We start from the raw sequence: 20,398 nt of genomic DNA, 5'->3' as shown, positions 1-20,398 counted from the left end.
GAACATATTCTCAGTTTGAATATAATAAACTTTCTTGAGACTGAGAAGCTCATGTTCACAAATCAGCAAGGTTTTAAAAAGCATCACTCTTAGAAAACTCAGCTGGTCCTATTCTCACATGATGTACTGAGGACTATGGATGAAGGGCAACAGGCAGATTCCATATTTCTATATTTCTGGAAAGCATTTGACACTGTGCCCCATTGCAGTCTGTGTTCACAGATATGTGAGTGGCTCTAAGACTTCTTAAATAATAGATCCCAGTATGTTGTCCTCGATGGTGAGTGTTCATCAGAGACAATGGTATCATCAGGAGTGCTGTTGGTCTCTGTATACATAAATTATTTGGCAGATAGGGTGGGCTGCAATCTGTGGTTGTTTGCTGAAGATGCTGAGTGGTATGGTAAGGTGTTGAAATTGAGTGACTGTAGGAAGATACAAGATGATGTTGACAAAATTTCCAGCTGGTGTGATGAATGGGAGCTAGCCCTAAATGTAGTAAAATGTCAGTTAATGAGGATGAATAGGAAGATCAAACCTATAATGTTCAGTTAGAGTATTAGTAGTGTCCTGCTTTACACAGTCAAGTCATTTAAATACCTGGGCATAACGTTGCAGAGCAATGTACGGTGCGACAAGTATGTGAGAACTCTGGTATGGAAGGCAAATGATCCACTTCAGTTTATTGGGAGAATTTTAGGAAAGAGTGTTTTATGTGTAAAGGACCCCGCTTATAGGATGCTGGTGGGACCTATTCTTGAGTACTGCTTGAGTGTTTGGGATCGGTACTAGGTTGCACTGAAGGAAGACATTGAAGAAATTCATAGGTGAGCTACGGAGATGTTTCAGGGCATCAAATGGGAATACTTGGAGGGAGGTCGATTTTCTTTTAAAGAAACTCTATTGAGAAAATTTACAGAACCAGCATTTGAAGTTGGCTATGGAATGATTCCACTGCCACCAACATACATTGCACCTAAGGACCAAGAAGGTAAAATATGAGAAATTAGGGCTCATATGGAGGCATGCAGACAATCATTTTTCGCTTGCTCTGTTTGCAAGTGGAACAGGGTACCCTCCGCAGCGCTCCATGCTGTGGCTTGCAGAGTATCTATGTAGATTTAGATGTAGATGTAGACTGATTTTCTGAAGGACATTGTTTACAATTCCTCTGCTGAATCTCAGTTGTTGGGTATGATTACTATACTTGTATCATCAGCAAAAAGAACTAACTTTGCATCTCCATGAATATAGAGTGGCAAGGGATTAATCTATTTTAAGAGCAGTAAGGGGCCAAAGATCGGACCCTGTGGGACACCATTCTTGATACCTCCCCAGTTAGAGGACGCTGCTGATTTTTGCAGAGTATCTGTACTGTTAATTCTAACCTTCTGCATTCTTCCAGTTAAATATGAATTAAACCATTTGTGCACTGTCCCACTCACACCACAATACTTCAGGTTATCTAGAAGAATTTCATGATTCACACAGTCAAAAGCCTTTGAGAGGTCACAAAATATTCCAATGGGCGATGTTTGGTTATTCAGAGCATTTAATATTTGCTCATTGAAAGCATATATAGCATTTTCCGTTGAAAGGCCTTTCTGAAAACAAAACTGACATTTTATTAGTACTTCATTTTTACAAATTGTGATGTTACTCTTGAATACATTACTTTTTCAGGAATTTTGATAAAGCTATCAGAAGTGAGACAGGGCAGTAGTTGTTAGCATCAGACCTGTCCTTTTTTTATGCAATGGTTTAACAATAGCCTATTTCAGTCTATCTGGAAAAAATGCCCTGTTTCAGTGAGCTATTATGTATGTGACTGAGAATCCTACTTATCTGTTGGGAACAAGCTTTTGGTATTCTGTTGGAAATGCCATCAATTCCATGCGAGCTTTTACTTTTGAGCGTGTTTATTATTTTCCAGATTTCTGTTGGAGAGGTGAGTTGAATTTCAGTTTTATCAAAGTGCTTAGGTATTGCCTCTTCCATATACTGCCCTGCACTTTCTAATGAATAGCTGGATCCAATTTTTTCTTTAATACTTAAAAAATGATTATTAAACTTGTTTTTTACATCTGATTTTTTGTTAACAAACTTTTCATTGAGTTTAGTAAAAACTCAGTCCTCCAGTACTCATTGTTGCCCTGTTTCCCTTTGAACAATATTCCAAATTGTTTTAATTTTATTATCAGAGGTGCTAATCTCAGACACAGTGTAACTGTTTCTGGATCATAACTCCTCCTAGCTGTAAGATACATTTCCCTTTACTGTTTACAAGATATTTTTATCCCTTTAATAACCCACGGCTTTTTAGATGTTTTCTTACAATTATATTTCACTGTTTTTTTAGGGAAACTGTTATCAAATATACTCACAATGGTGTTATGAAATAAGTTAAATTTTAAATTACCAACATGTTCCCTGTACACCTCATCCCAGTCTTAACTGTGCAGGCTTTCTCTAAAATTAGCAATTGTTAAATCATTATTTGAACACACTATTGTGGAGGACTGTTTTGCATTATGTATGGAGCTATGTCATGTACTGTAACTAGCTGTGGATCATTACCAGACAGACCATTCTTAACAGGAAAAGTTTTTATTTGATTAAATTTATCTTGTTCTATAAATACATTATCTATCAGTGCATTCCTGTATCACCCAAGTAGGAAAATCAATAACTGACATCAGATTGAAAGAACCAAGTAATACTTCAAGGTCAAGCTTTCTGTCATATTGTTTCAGAAAATCTGTATTGAAATCCCCACATACAATAATTTGCTTCCTTCTGTGTGACAGATAGCACAACAAAGAATCTTAAGTTTTTTCCAATGGGGACCTATACACTGGTACAATTATAAAAGCACCATTATTTAGTTTGAGCTCCTATGCACATGCTTCTGTAAGTTACTCTATACAAAATATTTTAGTTTCTAAATTTTTCACACTATGATAAATTTTTACATATATGGAAACTTGTCCTCTTTCCGTAGTGTCTGTACTTAGATGTGTTGAAAGCTTATCTCCATCTACATTTACCTTTTCATATCTATGACTATATGATGTTCTGACAGGCATTGTAACATCACTTCCACCCTCAGTTTCTAAATCTTATAAACAAAGTTGAAGCTCATCTACTTTGTTTTTGGATCTCCTGATATTTTGACGCAATCTGCTAACATTATTGTTCACTGTACTTTTATGAGAATCTTGTGATATTTTAATATCTCTAGTACCTGCCTGTCTGAGCTTCTCATTAAGCTTAATTTACTTCAGTGCTGAGTCATTGGACATTGATCTTAAAAGAGTTTCAGTGTGCTCTCCCCCCCCCCCCCCCTCCCCACTCTGCCCCTCCCCCAAGATTGTTTCATCACAGCCAATTTACCCTTCCCTTTCCTATTGAGATGCAGGACATGTCTTGTGAAGTCCCAGCTACCAATACCATCAACAGGAACCATACCAATGGCTGACAAAGTAGCTGCCCGAAGCTGATCTAGCTCCATATTAACCTTCCTGATAGAGCTGTTCATCTGGGGCCGATCATACTGCATGAAAGCAGGAACCAAGCCAACATTTTTATGGTTCATTGCATTACTATTTTTACCAGCCACACCCTATTAATACTGTTTCTCTGCTTCACCCACCATTACAACATGATACTGCTTTGTAAAACCCTTGCACATTGATCCTACATCCTCTATCTCTTGCACTGGGTTTGAAAAAACGTGTGGCCTGATACTTTCACCTAATTTTTCCTGTAAGATCTGGCCCTCACCTCTTCCATGGCTACTACCTAACTACAGAACTTTCCTCGTGCTCTCTGCTTTTGTTGACACAATTGGTTTCTTGTGATAGTCTGTTGAATATTGACTGCACTTACATCTACCTGAGCTTCTTCATAAGTTAACTGAAGTAGCAAGGCAAATCTACTGTTTGTGCCAATGATGAAACTGTCAGATACTGTTCTCTTTCTGTGGCCCCTGTTTCTTGCTACCACTTTCCACCTGTCTTCACCCTTCTGTCCCTTTCACCTCATCAGTTCCTCCTTGGCACTATCTAGTATAGCCTTAGGGGCTGTAATCTTCCCTTCCTGTTCTTATCCCTTGAACATAATCTGAAATATCATGGGAGAGACCCATTTATGTCCCCACTTCCCACACCACTACATTCCCTGCCCCCACCCCAATGTAACCATCTGTCACAACAGCTGCATATTACCCCAGAACTAACTTTCCTACGACAGATCAAACACTTCTTGCTCATCGTTTTTTACAATATTTTTACAAAATAATAGTAATATTCTATTAACTGCATGCCACAAGAGTCACTTAAGTTATGTGGAACACTAATATACATATATACTAATAATATACCAACAGAATGCACTTAAACTAACATTACAACTCAAAACTAAGCCTAAGGTTGCGTATGCGCAATATGAATGTTACGTGTTTTGAAAAGAAATAAAAGTTTGAACTTAAAACCTTTAATTCCACAGTAGAAATGGCACTATTAAATATATGTGTAATGAAAACAACGTAAATTCTTCTCTTAATACTTATGCAACTATCTTAAATTTGTACGTAAACGTACATGTAAAGCAAGCGGAAGCTGACCCTTAGGCTATATTTTTCTTTGGTTCGAGAGATACTTTGAAATGAGTGAAACCTTCAATAGATAATATGAAGTAATCTCTAATGAACTTCCTTATGGTGTAACATTCCAGGACACGAATAATATTCATGATATCTTTTGTGATACTCATCGTTTCACATGAAATTATCTTATTTTTGATAGTTGTAACATTGTCCAGAACTTCAGTTAATTTGCTAAAGAAAATTGCCTATATGACCACTATGTGATCAGTTTATACAAAGAAGACTAACTTTTTGCCAGTGCATATAGAAAGAGAAAATACAACAAGGTTTAAAATGGAAACACCAAATGTGAGCCAATTTATGTAAAGAAATAGATTTTATTCACTATTGCTTGGAACTTCCTTCACCCTGACAACAGTAAGCAGAAGTTGAGAGGGGACTCATACTTTCAGATTTAACTTTTCTAACTTCTAAGAAGTTTCTATTTAGTTTTTAACTGTAGGCTTGGTGCTATGTAATATGACCAGTAATATAATAATTAGTGATATCTTTTTACACCTGTTTCTTTCATTCTTCATTGTAAGATTAAACATTAGTGTTCCTTGTTTGAATTCAGATGCATCATGCATGCAGTGCCTGAGTTAATATTATGGTTATCAAATAATTAAGAGGTATTATATGTGTTTGGATAAAAGTAGAAGTGATTTCACTGGTGTGAACAGCCTCGGTGCGTGAAAACTGTCAGTTGAAAAACTAACACAGCCACAAAAAAGAAAAAAAGAAGGGGGGGGGGGCGTCAGAATGTTGGTTGAAAATTGAGGCTGCATCATAACAGAGTTGTAGATTGTTACAATCTTGATCTGGGGGGGGGGGGGGGGGGGAGGGGAGAGTATCAATTGAACCTTGAACCTCTTCATGCTAGGCAGTTTTGTCCTGTGATGTAATGGTGATGTGACATGCAAGGTCATACATGCTAAAATAGGAAGAAGAACAAACACCGACAATTTTTTTCATCTGTATTACATTTTGAAATTAGATTGTGGTGACAGGCTGACCTACAGTAGCTCAAGGTATAGTTTAGTTTTAGACTGAAAGGAACTGAGAGTTGGTAAAGCCAATCAATCTGGATAAATGTCTTAGTTGTGGTGAAGTACTGATCTGTAGTGTAGTCTGAGGTATACACAGATTAGGTTGAAAGGTGACAGTTAGGTTGTGAGTTAGTGAACCAGCATTGAACACTTTAGTTAATCTGCCTAGGGTAGTCACACAGTGTTTCAGACAGGAGTATTTTGATACATGCACCAATGAAGTCAGACACATGAAGTATATGGAATTAGTCAAAAGCTATCACCAATTAATATTGATAAATAAGAAGTTAATTTCTAGGCATATGGAAGGAGGAGGGGAATGGGTGAAAGGTGCTGGAGAGTGTATTGTGTTTTGTGAATCCTCTAGAGGATTATACTGCATAGTAACTGTGGTGCTTTGTGGGTGAATGAAGACAAATTAAGGTGAATTTGAAAAGTGATTGAGACAGTTAATGTGACGGAAGTTCTCATCTGTGGTCCTGAAGTTGCTAGAAGGTTATATGAATGCATGGTATATGTTCTTTCGGACAGACACCACTCATTCATATAGTTCATTCCCCTTGATGTGCAATGAATCCTGCATGTTTATTGTGGATCCACAATTACATTCAAACTCCTGTGGGAATCTCAAAGTAGTGAGCATGAAGGACATGGATGGGGACTGCAGAGTGGTGGTGTTAGGTGAGAATGTGGATCGACTGAGAGGCGGGCCGAGATAGTCTGTGCAATTGCGATAAACACTGTGTTTGCCTTGTCAGCAGGGAGATCCAGGGTTCGAATCCCGGTCCAGCGCACTGTTTCACTTGTCACCACTGAATCCGCTTAAAGTCCCATTGCAGCGGACATCAGTAGTTCCTTTCCTTCCCTTCCCTTCCCTTCCCTTCCCTTCCCTTCCCTTCCCTTCCCTTCCCTTCCCTTCCCTTCCCTTCCCTTCCCTTCCCTTCCCTTTCCTTTCTCCCCCTTCACTTTCAACTTACATAAAATTGGCGAAAGGTGTTGAAGCAATTTGTACAGCATTGTGGGATACTACACAAATCTATGTTGTAGAATGGTGCCACCCACATCACAATGTAATTTCTATATGATAAATCACATTCACCAGTCTGTGATTGATGTTCTCTATCCTGGCTATATTTTAGGCAGGCACATACGAATATTGAATGATTCCATGCGCTCTTGTCAGGCAGCATCATAATTGTGTTAAAGAGTCTAAACATTTAAAAGCTTCTACTTCTTGAGTTTTGTGTATATTAAAAAATTAGATGGAAGAAAATAATTGCACCCTTAGTCCTGCGAAAGTTTCACTTATTCCATAGCTCACATAATTATCCTTGTAAGTTGCAGACCTATTGTGGAATCATGATTTCTTTGCCCTCTCTCTGTTGTTAACCAGAATGAACACATTTTCAAGCAAATTATCTTTAAACAAACTGTCTATTCCAACAAAAAATGTACTACCTTAAACTGGACCTGTTCCATTGAGAGTTAATTCAGGATAAAGTGCCTACCAATAAGTCCTCTACTATTTGTGCAAAAAACTTCTCTCTCTCTCTCTTCAGCACTCCTTGAAAGACTTATGAGATCAAGTGTTTCACCTCACTTCCCAAATATATTCCCAGCTCCATTCTTGCCATACATATCTTTTTGTTCCAATATTTTCATTTGTCTTTCCTTTGGCAGCCATTTTTCTGTCTATTGCCCTGTTCATTCATTTCACAACTGTCCTTGTCGTATTTTCTGCGTCTTTTGATACTCTCCAACCTTTCCATTTTATAGATTAGATTAGATGTACTATTTGTTCCAGTAGATCCCTAGTGTGGAGATCCTCCAGAATGTAGACCATCTCAGAAAACAAGAATACACAATGTATATTTACAAAGAAAACAAATATTCTTATGTACCTTCCGAGATCCCAAGTGAAATGATCCTCATGATTAGATTTGATTAGATTCAGTTTTCGTTCCATGGACCCAAAAAATGAGATGATTCTCTTGGGCGCGGAGCGTCAGAAAATGTAACATAAAAACATAAAACATTTGAATATAATACTTACTACCATGATCATTTGTCCAGAGTTCAAATCCCTGTCCAGCACACTGTTTCACTTGTCGCAACTGATTCTGCTTAAAGTCCCAATGCAGCTGACATCAGTAGTTTCTTACCTTACCTTACCTTACCTTTCCTTTCCTTTCCTTTCCTTTCTCCCCTCTCCACCTTCAGCTTACATAAAATCGGTACAAGATGTTGAAGCAATGGTAGCAGCATCGAGGGATAACACATCCATCTATGTTGTAGAATCCTGTGGCGCCATCCACATCACAATGTAATTTCTTCATCTTAAACACATTTTCAAACAATGGAAACTCCAAGTAGGAACATCAACAGTGTAGGAAAAGACAGATTGCTGCTTATCTACATCTACATCCATACTCCGCAAGCCACCTGACGGTGTGTGGCGGAGGGTACCCTGGGTATTGTAAAGAAGAGAGATCAAGTTGCAGACAGGCACAATTAAAAGAAAATCACATGTAGCTTTTGGCCACAGCCTTCGTCAGTAAAACAAACAAACACACACACACACACACACACACACACACACACACACACACACATATATGCGTCTCTCTCTCTCTCTCTCTCTCTCTCTCTCTCTCTTTTACTGGTGAAGGCTGTGGCCGGATGCTGTATGTTATATGTGAGTGTATCTTAATAGTGCCTGTCTGCAACTTGATCTCTCTTCTTTACAATAAGTAGCAATTTGTCTTTTCCTACATTCTTAAATTTATTTTCATTTATAAGGTAATATTGAACGTGGTAATAAAACATGTAAATGTTGAGTACACTGAAGTGCATATGATAGATCAATTTAATATGATTTAACATATCTCATCAATCTGTGTGAAACTTTTGTGGGGTCTGTATGCTGTATCAAGTCAACTAATGATGTCAGAAACTACAGTCCTTTTTTTCCGTGCCTGTTCATTCATGCCATATCTACCATAGTTAGCAAATACAGTCCCATATATATTTTTTGTGTGGATGTACTCAAAACTTTTACTGGTTCTATTAATTGTATTATCTCTTTTGTGAATGAACCATGCAATTTACTAGTTCGCTCAGTGTGCTGAAATACTCCTGTAGGCTGTGTGTTAACGTTTACATATGCAGCTAAGGCCTCTGGTTCCATTTAATCACAACAATTTTATATCTCCATTACATTCCACTTTTCAGTTTTTTACATCTTGCCCTAATCTGATACGCTGTGGCCGAGTGGTTCTAGGCGCTTCAGTCTGGAGCCGCGTGACCGCCATGATCGTGGGTTCGAATCCTGCCTCGGGCATGGATGTGTGTGATGTCCTTAGGTTGGTTAGGTTTAAGTAGTTCTAAGTTCTAGGGGACTCATGACCTCAGATGTTAAGTCCCATGGTGCTCAGAGCCATTTTTGTCCTAATCTGATATTTTGTTTTTGTTATCCAATATCTGGATTGTGTTTTAGCCGGCTTTTCCTTTACAGTATAATGAACCGCTTATCGAGTGCCTGTATGTACCAGTTGTGTATAGACATTTTCGTTTTTATTAATCCCCTCCCCCTCTTTATGCCTGGTCCAAAAGTCATGTCTGAATAAAATAGCTGCATCAAGTGTTTTAATTCTATTTTCCCTCCTGCCTTTACTCTGTGTGGGATATGGTATGTATTTTTCTTATTACATTCTGCAAGGGGTGGGCCCCAGGAGTGGGATCAGTTGTTTGAAACAATCTGTACAGTGATGTTGGGTAAGGGCCAAGGAATCATACCCTACAACCATTCAGCCTGGTGTGTCCCTTTTTGTGAGTAACCAACAAAACAATTTTGGAATTTTGTGTGATTCTCTACAGGTTTAAAAATAGTAAAAATTTACAGATTGACTAATGTAATGGTTAAGATAAGTGTGCGAAAGGTAGTCAGTTGGAATCTCATCAGGTACCTCAAAATTTTCTTATTTTTAAATCTTTATGAAAAGACTTTGATCACTATTTTCATTTGATTAATTGGTTTACGTGCTTTTTCTTTTATCTGTATTCCTTTGTCGTATCATTTTAATCAGTCTATTAACTTCTTAAATTGCTCATATTTTTTGTCCTGATCATTCTTTTTCCACTTGGAATCTTTGTACATGTGACTTTAATTATTTTTATTTGTCTATCATGATGTTTAAACATTTGAAAATGCCAGTCTGTCGGTCAAAGGATGTACATATTTTTGGATGGCTGTCATCATACTAACATTTAAAATATACTTTGTCTTGCACTATGGACAAAATAGTGTGAATGGTGTTTTAAACAAATGCAGCAACTATAAAACGAAATTCAGACAAAATGAGAAAATAATAATAATAATAATAATAATAATAATAATAATAATGATGATGATGATGATGATGATGATGATGATGATGATTGCAATAACATGGTTAGAAATATAAGATGACAAATTGGAAGCAATTGAATCGAAGTTAATACACAACAATAATCAAAATCACATGAAGAAGGATTCTAAGTGGAAAAAGACTGATAGAAAGAAAAATGCAAGAAAATGATGTATTCCATATGATGACTCATATGATGTGACAAATGAATAGAAAAAAATTACATTTAAACCAATTAAGTGAATAAAAATAATGAGCAAGGTCATTTTGATTAAGATTTAAAAATTTCAAACCACCTGACAAAATTCAAACCCACCCCTTTTGCATGTGAAATTAGTATTTTAACCATTATGCCATGAAAAGTTTGTGAATTCTTACCTATTTGAAGCTATATATCATCGCACAAAATCCAAAACTTTTTTCTTCAATTACTCACAAATGAAAGCCCACAAGATGAAAGGCTGAAGGGAGTGATTCCCTGTACCTTAACCTACATCACTTTAGAGGTTGTATCAAAAAGTTGATCCCACTGCTGGAGACCTCTCCTTGTTAGTACTGTTTATTTTATCTTTTATTATGCCCTGAGTACCATATCCTCATATTTCAGATTCATTTATTCTTTCTTATTAATAAATCACTTTGTTTTGCACATATACCTAGAGATGTCTGTCATTTGAGACAGAGATAGATTTTAGTTCTATATGTATTCTCTTTTTTGCTCTAATTCAGGCTTGGGTTGATAAATTGCTGGAATTATATTGTTAAATACTTTTTCTTGTTTTGTATTTGTCCAACTGACTAAATTATAAACATTCAGAAGAACAATAAATAAATAAATAAATTGCAGTGCCTGTCTGAAACACCTACCAGTTTGATAAACAGCACAGATACTTATGGTTTAATTTTTTGTTAGGTGGGGTACTAGTTCATTCATGATCAGGCTGCAACCAACTAAGAATAAACATCATCCATGGTAGTTGTTAAGTTTTGAGACGGCACCTTGCTTACAAACTAGCATGCTTTCCTAACTGGATGATTTTCTTTTGAGTATTATTTCACTTTTCATTACAAAAATAACTAACTAATTTTATTGTTTAATTTTGTATACCATTTTTTTCACTAGATTTATTATTATTATTATCATTATTATTATTGTTTTTGAGAACTTCTTACATTTTTAAAAATTATTTTAGTTCATTGTAGTTACATCTATCCTACTAAATATTTTCAGTTTCTTGTCCTTAATTTGTTGTTTTGTTTATCATCTTTATATTGATTTCCTAATTTATTTGTACATTCAGCTGTGATGGTGATTGTTTTGAAATCACGTTAGTTAAAGGCCAGTCTAATACATTTGGCACCTCTGGATCTGCCGAGCGTCGCATATGGATGCAGAAAATATTAGAAAGTATTACTTCAGTTTTTCCTACAAGGATCACAGCAGAGTACACACGAGCAGGATGGTGTTTCTTAAAGGTGAATTTCATGTGTATATTTCATAGCTTTGTAGTTCACTGTAATTACATGTGTGTGTATATGTGTGTGTGTGTGGGGGGGGGGGGGGGGGGGGGAGAGGGGAGGAGGGCTCACTTTTGCACAATTGTTGAGTAGGCTTATTTTTTAATAAGTAAATTTTAATTAAATCCATTTGGACAAGGGAATAATTAACTCTGTGGGGTGAAGCTCACAGTCTTTGCTTTAGATAACCATTGGAATTCATTTATTATACACATGCTTTAATTATATCAATTTCTCCCTACCACTTGATACTTGATATAAAAAATGTGAAATGGGAGTTTGAATGGTAATAGAGTTGGGTATTAACGGTATGAGTGAATAGCTAAAATTGCTCTGCGTCGGTGGGTGTTGGGTTGCATGCTGATGTTGTTAACAACTCACATTATGAATGATGGGAATGGAGTGCAATGAATTGAGAGTTGGTTTCGGTAATGAATTGGATGCTTGTTTGTAATTTTCTATGCTCCATAAATAAAGATAGATGGTAATTTGTTCTTATGGGCTAGAATTTAATCATGTCATTGCAAATTTTGTCAGCAGTGACAAACAAAAGCTCGGGCTACACAATACATCAGTCTGTATAGCAATCTTATTTTTGTGTTTAGATTTGTGGGGTTCACCAACTCACAAGCAAATTGACACACTCCAACCTAACCTAGGCATTAGGCTTTGCTACAGGGCAGTCTATCTGCATATCTATTTTATTCCATTCACCAAATAAATACGAAATTCGGTAATGAACCAGATTGTTAATAACCAGATCAGGAAAAGTTTTTCTGGTAAATGTAATCAATTCATGTTTTCTGCTGAAAGAAATCATAAGATTCAGTGATTCTAATTGCGTACTGTATAATATAACCCTATTGGCTATGAGCAATGTTAACTTATTGCCAACATCAACACGCAAAGCTAGAGCTGCTGACACTGTAACTGCACTTTAGCCAAATGAATTTATAGCATTTATAAAGTGTAAGATGAAACTGGGATGGAGAGTCATGTTACTTGCAATAAAAGTGAAACAAAGAACTTGAATAGCACCTTTCAATGCACATACACTGTAATCATTTTTGTTGTTAATTTGTACATAAGATTTTAGATTTAGAGCAAATATGAATCTTTCTATGGATGAAACGTAACTTTAGTAACAGAAATTTCATGATAAGTTGTGTTTTTCAGTAGACATCAGTTTGTATCCTTGTCTATTATTGTACAGAAGTCTTTAGCAAGTTACCAATATGGGGTCGTATTCAAATCCTCATCAAGCCATGCTGTTTTAGTAGATATGCATAGTCTCACAGTGATATAAACTAATAAAATTTTTGAACATCTAGCCATGTGAAGTGGTTAAATGTCCATGAGCTTTTGGACAATTGCTTCTAGACCATTGTCAAGTGCTCACCACTTCCTAATAATCCTGGGGTAGGTTTCGCTAAACCTCGTCCATTGAATTTTGTGATGTTTATTTTAAAAATGTTACAGAATTTCTTCCCCTCTCTTTGTTCCAACTGTGATAGTGCTGTAACTCTTAAAGACCTCAGTGTCAGTGAGATATTAAACTGTAAAATTACTTTGACATATCTATGGATTAAAATTTAAATTAAAAGCTTATGATAATAGTGTGTTCCAGACATATTTAAGTATCTGAATTCTGAGAGTACAATTCTCTGTTGTATAGTAAAAAGCAGTGCTGGTAATAGAATGAACACATTTTTAAATATTAGGTAACTATATAGGGTGATTAAAAAAAGCATTTACAAACTGACATGGCACATTGGGCATACAACAAGGATCAGTAATCACATAGGAAGCATGTGTCGCAAATGCACCGAGAGGGTGCTACAGTCGTGTGGGAGGGCATCGCTGGAGACTGTTTAATTGAGCTGTTAATTTTCCTACACCACCTTGATGCTCCCACGTATCTAGTATTCCTGCAAGATGTTCTGTTGGACATGCTGAATGATGCTCCCATTCATTGCTACATTTGATTTCAGCACTATGTAGCCCCCATGTGTTTCAGCAGACAAATGAGGGCACATCTGCAAGCAACCTTTCTCAGCTGCTGGATTGGCCGCAGTGGACCAGTCGCATGGCCGTGGCCACTGTGAACACCCAATCTGACACCAATCAATTTTTTCCTGTGGGGCTACCTGTTGGGCCTTGTGTATGAAACACTTGTTACATCACTGGAGGACCTAGTGGGCAGGATTGTTGTGGCAGCAGAGTGTCTTTGAAATATACCAGTTATCTTTAATAGGATGTGCTGCTCAAGGCAACATTGATGTCAGGTGTGTCTCGATGCATGTGGACAAAACTTTGAGCATCTCCTGTAGTCGGCATCCATGTGTAGCATGTGACTAAATAGCTGCAGTGCCATTTAGTAACCCAGGATGAGGATGACATTTATGTCCCCTGGTTCTATGTAATTACTGATTTTTGTTGTATGCCTGATGTGCCATGTCAGTTTGTAAACGTTTTTGAATCACCTTGTATTTAATGAATACATATCAGTATGTTCACAAAAATTTGAAGTTGCTGCCTACAAAAAAAATTGGAGCTTCATCGTATAACTGGAAAACGTCTCCCATCCCGCCAGTCTCCTCACAACTAAATACTAAGATGTTACAGACATTTTAATACACAAGCAGCACACCTAGTGCTTTTTACCATTAATGAAACAAGACTAACCTTAGTTATAATTTCTTGTTATTGTCCCACAGAGACAAAGTGGTTGTTACTTGTTCCTCTGTATTTATGTTTTTACAGTTTTTTTTCATGCTCCTGAGATTCATCTTTGTGATTAGATGTGTTGAACACGTTATACGAAATAATTGTCTTGCATTCAGACAGGGTCATTTATAGAAAACTGTCTTGTCCATTACTTACTCTCAGTGGAAGATTATTGATGCTGCCACTTATTTTAACAGGAAATGGTGTACCCCTTCATTGTGTAGTTGTGACAGCTGATAGTAGAAAATACAGTTAGATACTTTTCATTCAAACTATGTCTTTGGTGATTGAAAACAGATTTAAGAAAATTTTTTGTTTGTTGCCAGATAAATAACAGATATCTTATTGGCTCACGTTGTCATAAATTTAGTCTTACGATTTCACTTGACTATGATTGATTTTACCTATTTTACATATTTGACTTTGCTCCTACAATTTGCCAACAACAGCATCCATTTTGTACTTTTAGTCACTCTTTATATTAAGTTTCCTGACAGATTAAAGCTGTGTGCTGGACCAAGCTTCAAACTCGGGACCTGTGCCTTTTGTGGGCAATTGCTCTACCAAATTAGCTGCTGAAGCATGACTTGCAACCTGTGGAAAAATGAATATTGTAGAGACATGGCTTAGCTGCATCCTGAGGATGTTTCTAGAATGAAATTTTCACTTTGCAGTGAAGCGTGCACTGATTTGAAACTTCCTGACAGATTAAAACATTGTACGAGGTGCATTCAAGTTCTAAGGCCTCCGATTTTTTTTCTCTGGACTGGAAAGAGATAGAAACATGCGCATTGTTTTAAAATGAGGCCGCGTTCATTGTCAATACGTCCCAGAGATGGCAGCACCTTACGGCAGATGGAATTTTACCACGAGCGGCGAGAATGAGAACTGTTTTAAATACTTAAAATGGCGACGTTTTCCTTACTTGAACAGCGTGCAATCATTCGTTTTCTGAATTTGCGTGGTGTGAAACCAATTGAAATTCATCGACAGTTAAAGGAGACGTGGTGATGGAGTTATGGATGTGTCGAAAGTGCGTTCGTGGGTGCGACAGTTTAATGAAGGCAGAACATCGTGTGACAACAAACCGAAACAACCTCGGGCTCGCACAAGCCGGTCTGACGACATGATCGAGAAAGTGGAGAGAATTATTTTGGGGGATCGCCGAATGACTGTTGAACAGATCGCCTCCAGAGTTGACATTTCTGTGGGTTCTGTGCACACAATTCTGCATGACGACCTGAAAATGCGAAAAGTATCATCCAGGTGGGTGCCACAAATGCTGACGGACGACCACATGGCTGCCCGTGTGGCATGTTGCCAAGCAATGTTGATGCGCAACGACAGCATGAATGGGACTTTCTTTTCGTCGGTTGTGACAATGGATGAGACGTGGATGCCATTTTTCAATCCAGAAACAAAGCGCCAGTCAGCTCAATGGATGCACACGGATTCACTGCCACCAAAAAAATTTCGGGTAACCGCCAGTGCTGAAAAAATGATGGTGTCCATGTTCTGGGACAGCGAGGGCGTAATCCTTACACATTGCGTTCCAAAGGGCACTACGGTAACAGGTGCATCCTACGAAAATGTTTTGAAGAACAAATTCCTTCCTGCACTGCAACAAAAACGTCCGGGAAGGGCTGCGCGTGTGCTGTTTCACCAAGACAACGCACCCGCACATCGAGCTAACGCAACAGTTTCTTCGTGATAACAACTTTGAAGTGATTCCTCATGCTCCCTACTCACCTGACCTGGCTCCTAGTGACTTTAAGCTTTTTCCAACAATGAAAGACACACTCCGTGGCCGCTCATTCACCAGCCGTGCTGCTATTGCCTCAGCGATTTTCCAGTGGTCAAAACAGACTCCTAAATAAGCCTTCGCCGCTGCCATGGAATCATGGCGTCAGCGTTGTGAAAAATGTGTACGTCTGCAGGGCGATTACGTCGAGAAGTAACACCAGTTTCATCGATTTCGGGTGAGTAGTTAATTAGAAAAAAAATCGGAGGCCTTAGAACTTGAGTGCACCTCGTATTGGACTGAGAGCAAACTCAGAACCTTTGTCTTTTGTGGCCAAGTGCTGTATGAACTGAGGTATTCAAGCATGACTCATGATCCATTCTCACAGCTTTACTTCCACCAGTACCTCATCTCCTACCGGATACGAAACTTCCTGTCAGATTAAAACTGTATACAGGACCAAGACATGAGCTTGGGACTTTGCCTTTCAAGTTTCATATTGGCACACACTCCAGTGCAGAGTGAAAATTTCACTCTGGAAACATGGCCCAGGCTGTGGCTAAGCCCTGTCTCCACAAAATCCTTTCTTCCAGGAGTGCTAGTCCTGCATGTTTCACAGAAGACTATCTTCGAAATTTGGAAGGTATTTTTTTTTCTTCGTTGTGTGAAAATGGACATGTACAGTTGTGGTTGCCATACAAAAAGACCTCTTTGTGGGTGCATGCTCTGTTCCAGGTATTCCCTTGCTGTTCTCCTTCGTGCATCAGTATGTTTGGGGTTTGTACTTTTGGTCATCATGGAGCCTGAAGGTCAAATTGATTCCATAAAGTCAATTTACAGTTCCATTGTATTTCAATTGGGGTTCTAATATTACTATCTGATTATTCAATGTAATAAAGGACATCATTTAACATTAGCGAAAATTAATTTTGAGATTTTGAGGTGATTTAATTAGAATAGCAAGCCAATGACTATCACCATGGTGCTAAATTTTATGACATAGTATGTAGAAGGTAATTGATTTTGAAATAATTAGCTTTTGATGTAGAGTAATTAGATCCTGGGTTTATGCACATAAAGTAATAATCTGACAGCTTTTTGCATTTTTTTCTACTTTTTATCCTTTCCAAAAGTACCATTTATGTACACATATTGTACAGACTTCATTTCCACTCTCAAATCTGTCAAAATACTTATCACTGATTAACAGATACTGTGTACTGCAAACATGATCTAGAACTTTCTGCAACTGACTTGGAACTAACTTGACGGGTGCAACTGCTGTTGTATAAATGAAGGCATAATGCAATTTTACACTTCCTGTTATACAAGCGTTTGAGGTAACTAACTTACAGTGGAAAATTTCCAGTTCAGAAATGTTCATATACAGAGAGTGGACAAAAATATGGAAACACTGTAAACATGGTTGAACGTAAATGCAGATACTAGCAAAACCTGCAGGTTGTGCTGTTGTATTTTACCAAATGGCAACTGTACAATGTTCAAAATATGTTGCAAGTGTCAGTCAGGGTCAGAAGGGTGTTTTGTGTAGTTGTGAGTGTATTATGTTTGAGCGAAATGAATTTGAACATGGGCAAACTGTTGGTGCCCAGATTGGAGGTGATTCTGTAAGAAAGGTAGCCAAAGTGTTTGGCATTTCAAGAGGTACTATATCGAAGATTTATACTGCATACAATGAAAGCAGAAAAAAAATAAAAATAAAAATAAGACAAAAAAAAAATCATCTGCTAAGTCACAAGACAGAGGAAAGTGTGTGTTGAGTGATAGTGACAGACAGTCATTGAAGATGATTGTGATTAAAAATAAGAGGATGACAGCTTCAGAAGTCACTTCAGGATGGAATGTCACACTTGCAAACACTGTCAGCTCCAAAACAACATAAAGGAGCTCTGTCAGCTGGGTGCAGCTGGGCGATCTGGAATTCCAGTACCACACATCATTTATGCAAATGCCTGTAATGGGAAGAAGTGGTGCCAAAGCCAGTCTTGATGCACACTGCTTCCAACTTTGGGCCCAATTTACATCCCAAGAGTCAAACATGATGGGGCTTCTGTGATGATTTGGGCTGCCATATGGTAATATTCCACATGCACTGTGGTTGCTCTGCAAGGTCGCATTACTGCCACGGGTTATATGAACATTTTGGCTGTTCCGGCCCATTCTGTGGTACAGTATTTGTTCCCCAGAGGTGAAGCTGTGGTCCAAGATGACAAAGGCCCCTGTCCATGTAGCTTACGTAATCCAGGACTGGTTTTTTGAGCACAAGGTTGTATTGTCGCATGTTCTGTGGCCACCACAATCACAAGCTCGCAATAGTATTGAGCCTTTGTGGTCTTATTTGGAGAGAAGGGTATGTGATCACTATCTACTTCCATCATTACTATCTGAACTTATTGTGTTACTACAATCTGACTACATTATGCAGTACAAATGCATCTTACTAAATGGCTGCACAACCAATGTCAGCAACATACCCTAAACGCATTTGTCCAATTTATATGCGCTTGTAGGAAATTTACTGTAACATCATCAGGAAGTTTTACTATAACAGTATCAGTACTGTCACTGTGTTATGTCTTCATGGGACATATGCCAACATAGTCTTTATATTTACCATACCACACAAATATAGCTTATAGAACAAGGCCAGTATTTATAATGTTAGTTATTAAAAATGTATTTGTGCTGTATCAGAGGTTTCTTTGAATTGATGATTTAATGCAGTTTTATAACTCAAGAATTTTTATTTTCTGCAGCAACATGTTATTTATCATTACGTGTTTTAGGAAGGTATTAATGGGATATGGCACACTGGATGGATTTTAATTACCGAGAGAACACTTCTGTATTGCATTACCAATGGTGCTGTTCAAGAAGCTGATCTGCGGAAGGCAAGATATGTTGGTAAGACGATGGTTGTAATGTTTTTTTCATAACTAGTAGGCTTTTAAGTCATTGCAAAGGAAGACACAATTGAGCATATGAAAATGTTTTGGTGCGCACTGTGAAGTTCTTAGTTTTTGAATGCTGTTATTATATATGAGATTGTAGACTTTGTGTGAGAGTTTCATTGATTATGAAATCTTTTTATAGTATGGGCAAAATAATGTCATTCCAAAGAAACATTACATCTTCATGCAAAGCTCTGTTATCTTGAGAATCTTTTGTAGTCTTCGAACCACGGCCCTTCTCTCCCACGAGAGCATTAGGCATTCCAGTAGCTATATATATATAAGTTTTGCATGAGTGTGTGGTAGTTATGAGACTGGACATTGAGTTCCTGTGCTGCCAGTCCATTTTCTCTCCTGTGGGTGTTATCCCAGGATGGGCATGTTGTTGTAAAATTAGTGTCCCTTGTGGAAATGAGATGGAAACCACTGTCTTGATAGATAAGGTAATCATTTACCCTTTTTTACACTGGCTCTTTCATTATGGGATCTTGGAAACAATTTGCACAATTTGTACTTTTATCTGATTCAAGTTTAACATGTGTCCTTTGTTGAAGCTTTGCTCTACTACTGCAGTATGGTAAGAATGCCAAAATCTTAATGTCCTCCTCCTCCTCCTCCTCCTCCTTCTTCTTCTTCTTCTTCTTCTTCTTCTTCTGGGAACCATGTTTTATTTGTACCTACAAGGAGTCATTCTTGAAGAAGATTTTGAGTAAGAGCTGTAACTTCTTATTTTCCAACAAACCCAGGTGCTGTCCACCAAGGTTGTAAACACAGTATTATCTTATACTAAATGGCGGAAATTCCAGGTATTTAGGTTCTGTTTTGTGTGTTTTCTTTTATACGTGGAATGCTTCCGCATATCATCTGGAGTTTCGTTTGTCAAAATGACGCAAGAATGGTAATTATCTACTAACCACTCCTTTTCTTCTGTCCACACATATGCAGTAGTTGTATCACAAGAATTCCATTAGGTTTTCTTAAAAATGCAGCCAAAATATTACAGTGTCGCCTACATGTTTGCAAAACTATTTTGGTTTCAGGCCCTTAGTTTTGAGAGTTATTTCACTGAAGTGCACTGTCAGAATGTATACACAGAGAAGAAAAAAAAATCTTGGATTTTTCTTGAATTTCCCAGGTGAAAGCAAATTTTTTATATATTAAATGACAGTATGCTTTCCCATGGAGCTGTAAAACTTGCCAGCCAATGACAGCAGATATTCAGGACATAGGTCGCATGATGTAGCCAACCAGTAGCAACATCATTATTAAGTGGGCTGAACACACAAATAGAAAGATAATGGTTTAAATTAATATATGTGCTGTAGAGCTACAAGAAAAGT

General features: G+C 37.6%; 1 protein-coding gene across 1 annotated transcript in view; it reads left to right on the top strand.

Moving 5' to 3' along the window:
* Positions 1 to 20,398, top strand: part of LOC126187406 (arf-GAP with Rho-GAP domain, ANK repeat and PH domain-containing protein 2) — a 142,110-nt gene that overhangs the window by 9,380 nt on the left and 112,332 nt on the right. The window contains exons 2-3 of the mRNA XM_049928471.1: positions 11,402 to 11,576; positions 18,894 to 19,011. Of these exons, the coding sequence (XP_049784428.1) occupies positions 11,402 to 11,576; positions 18,894 to 19,011 (293 nt within the window). The remainder of the gene's footprint in view (positions 1 to 11,401; positions 11,577 to 18,893; positions 19,012 to 20,398) is intronic.

The sequence above is a fragment of the Schistocerca cancellata genome, chromosome 5, assembly GCF_023864275.1.
Source record: "Schistocerca cancellata isolate TAMUIC-IGC-003103 chromosome 5, iqSchCanc2.1, whole genome shotgun sequence".
NCBI lineage: Eukaryota > Metazoa > Arthropoda > Insecta > Orthoptera > Acrididae > Schistocerca > Schistocerca cancellata.
The sequence above is the reverse complement of the archived record's forward strand: the minus strand, read 5'-3'. Positions and strand labels throughout refer to the sequence as shown.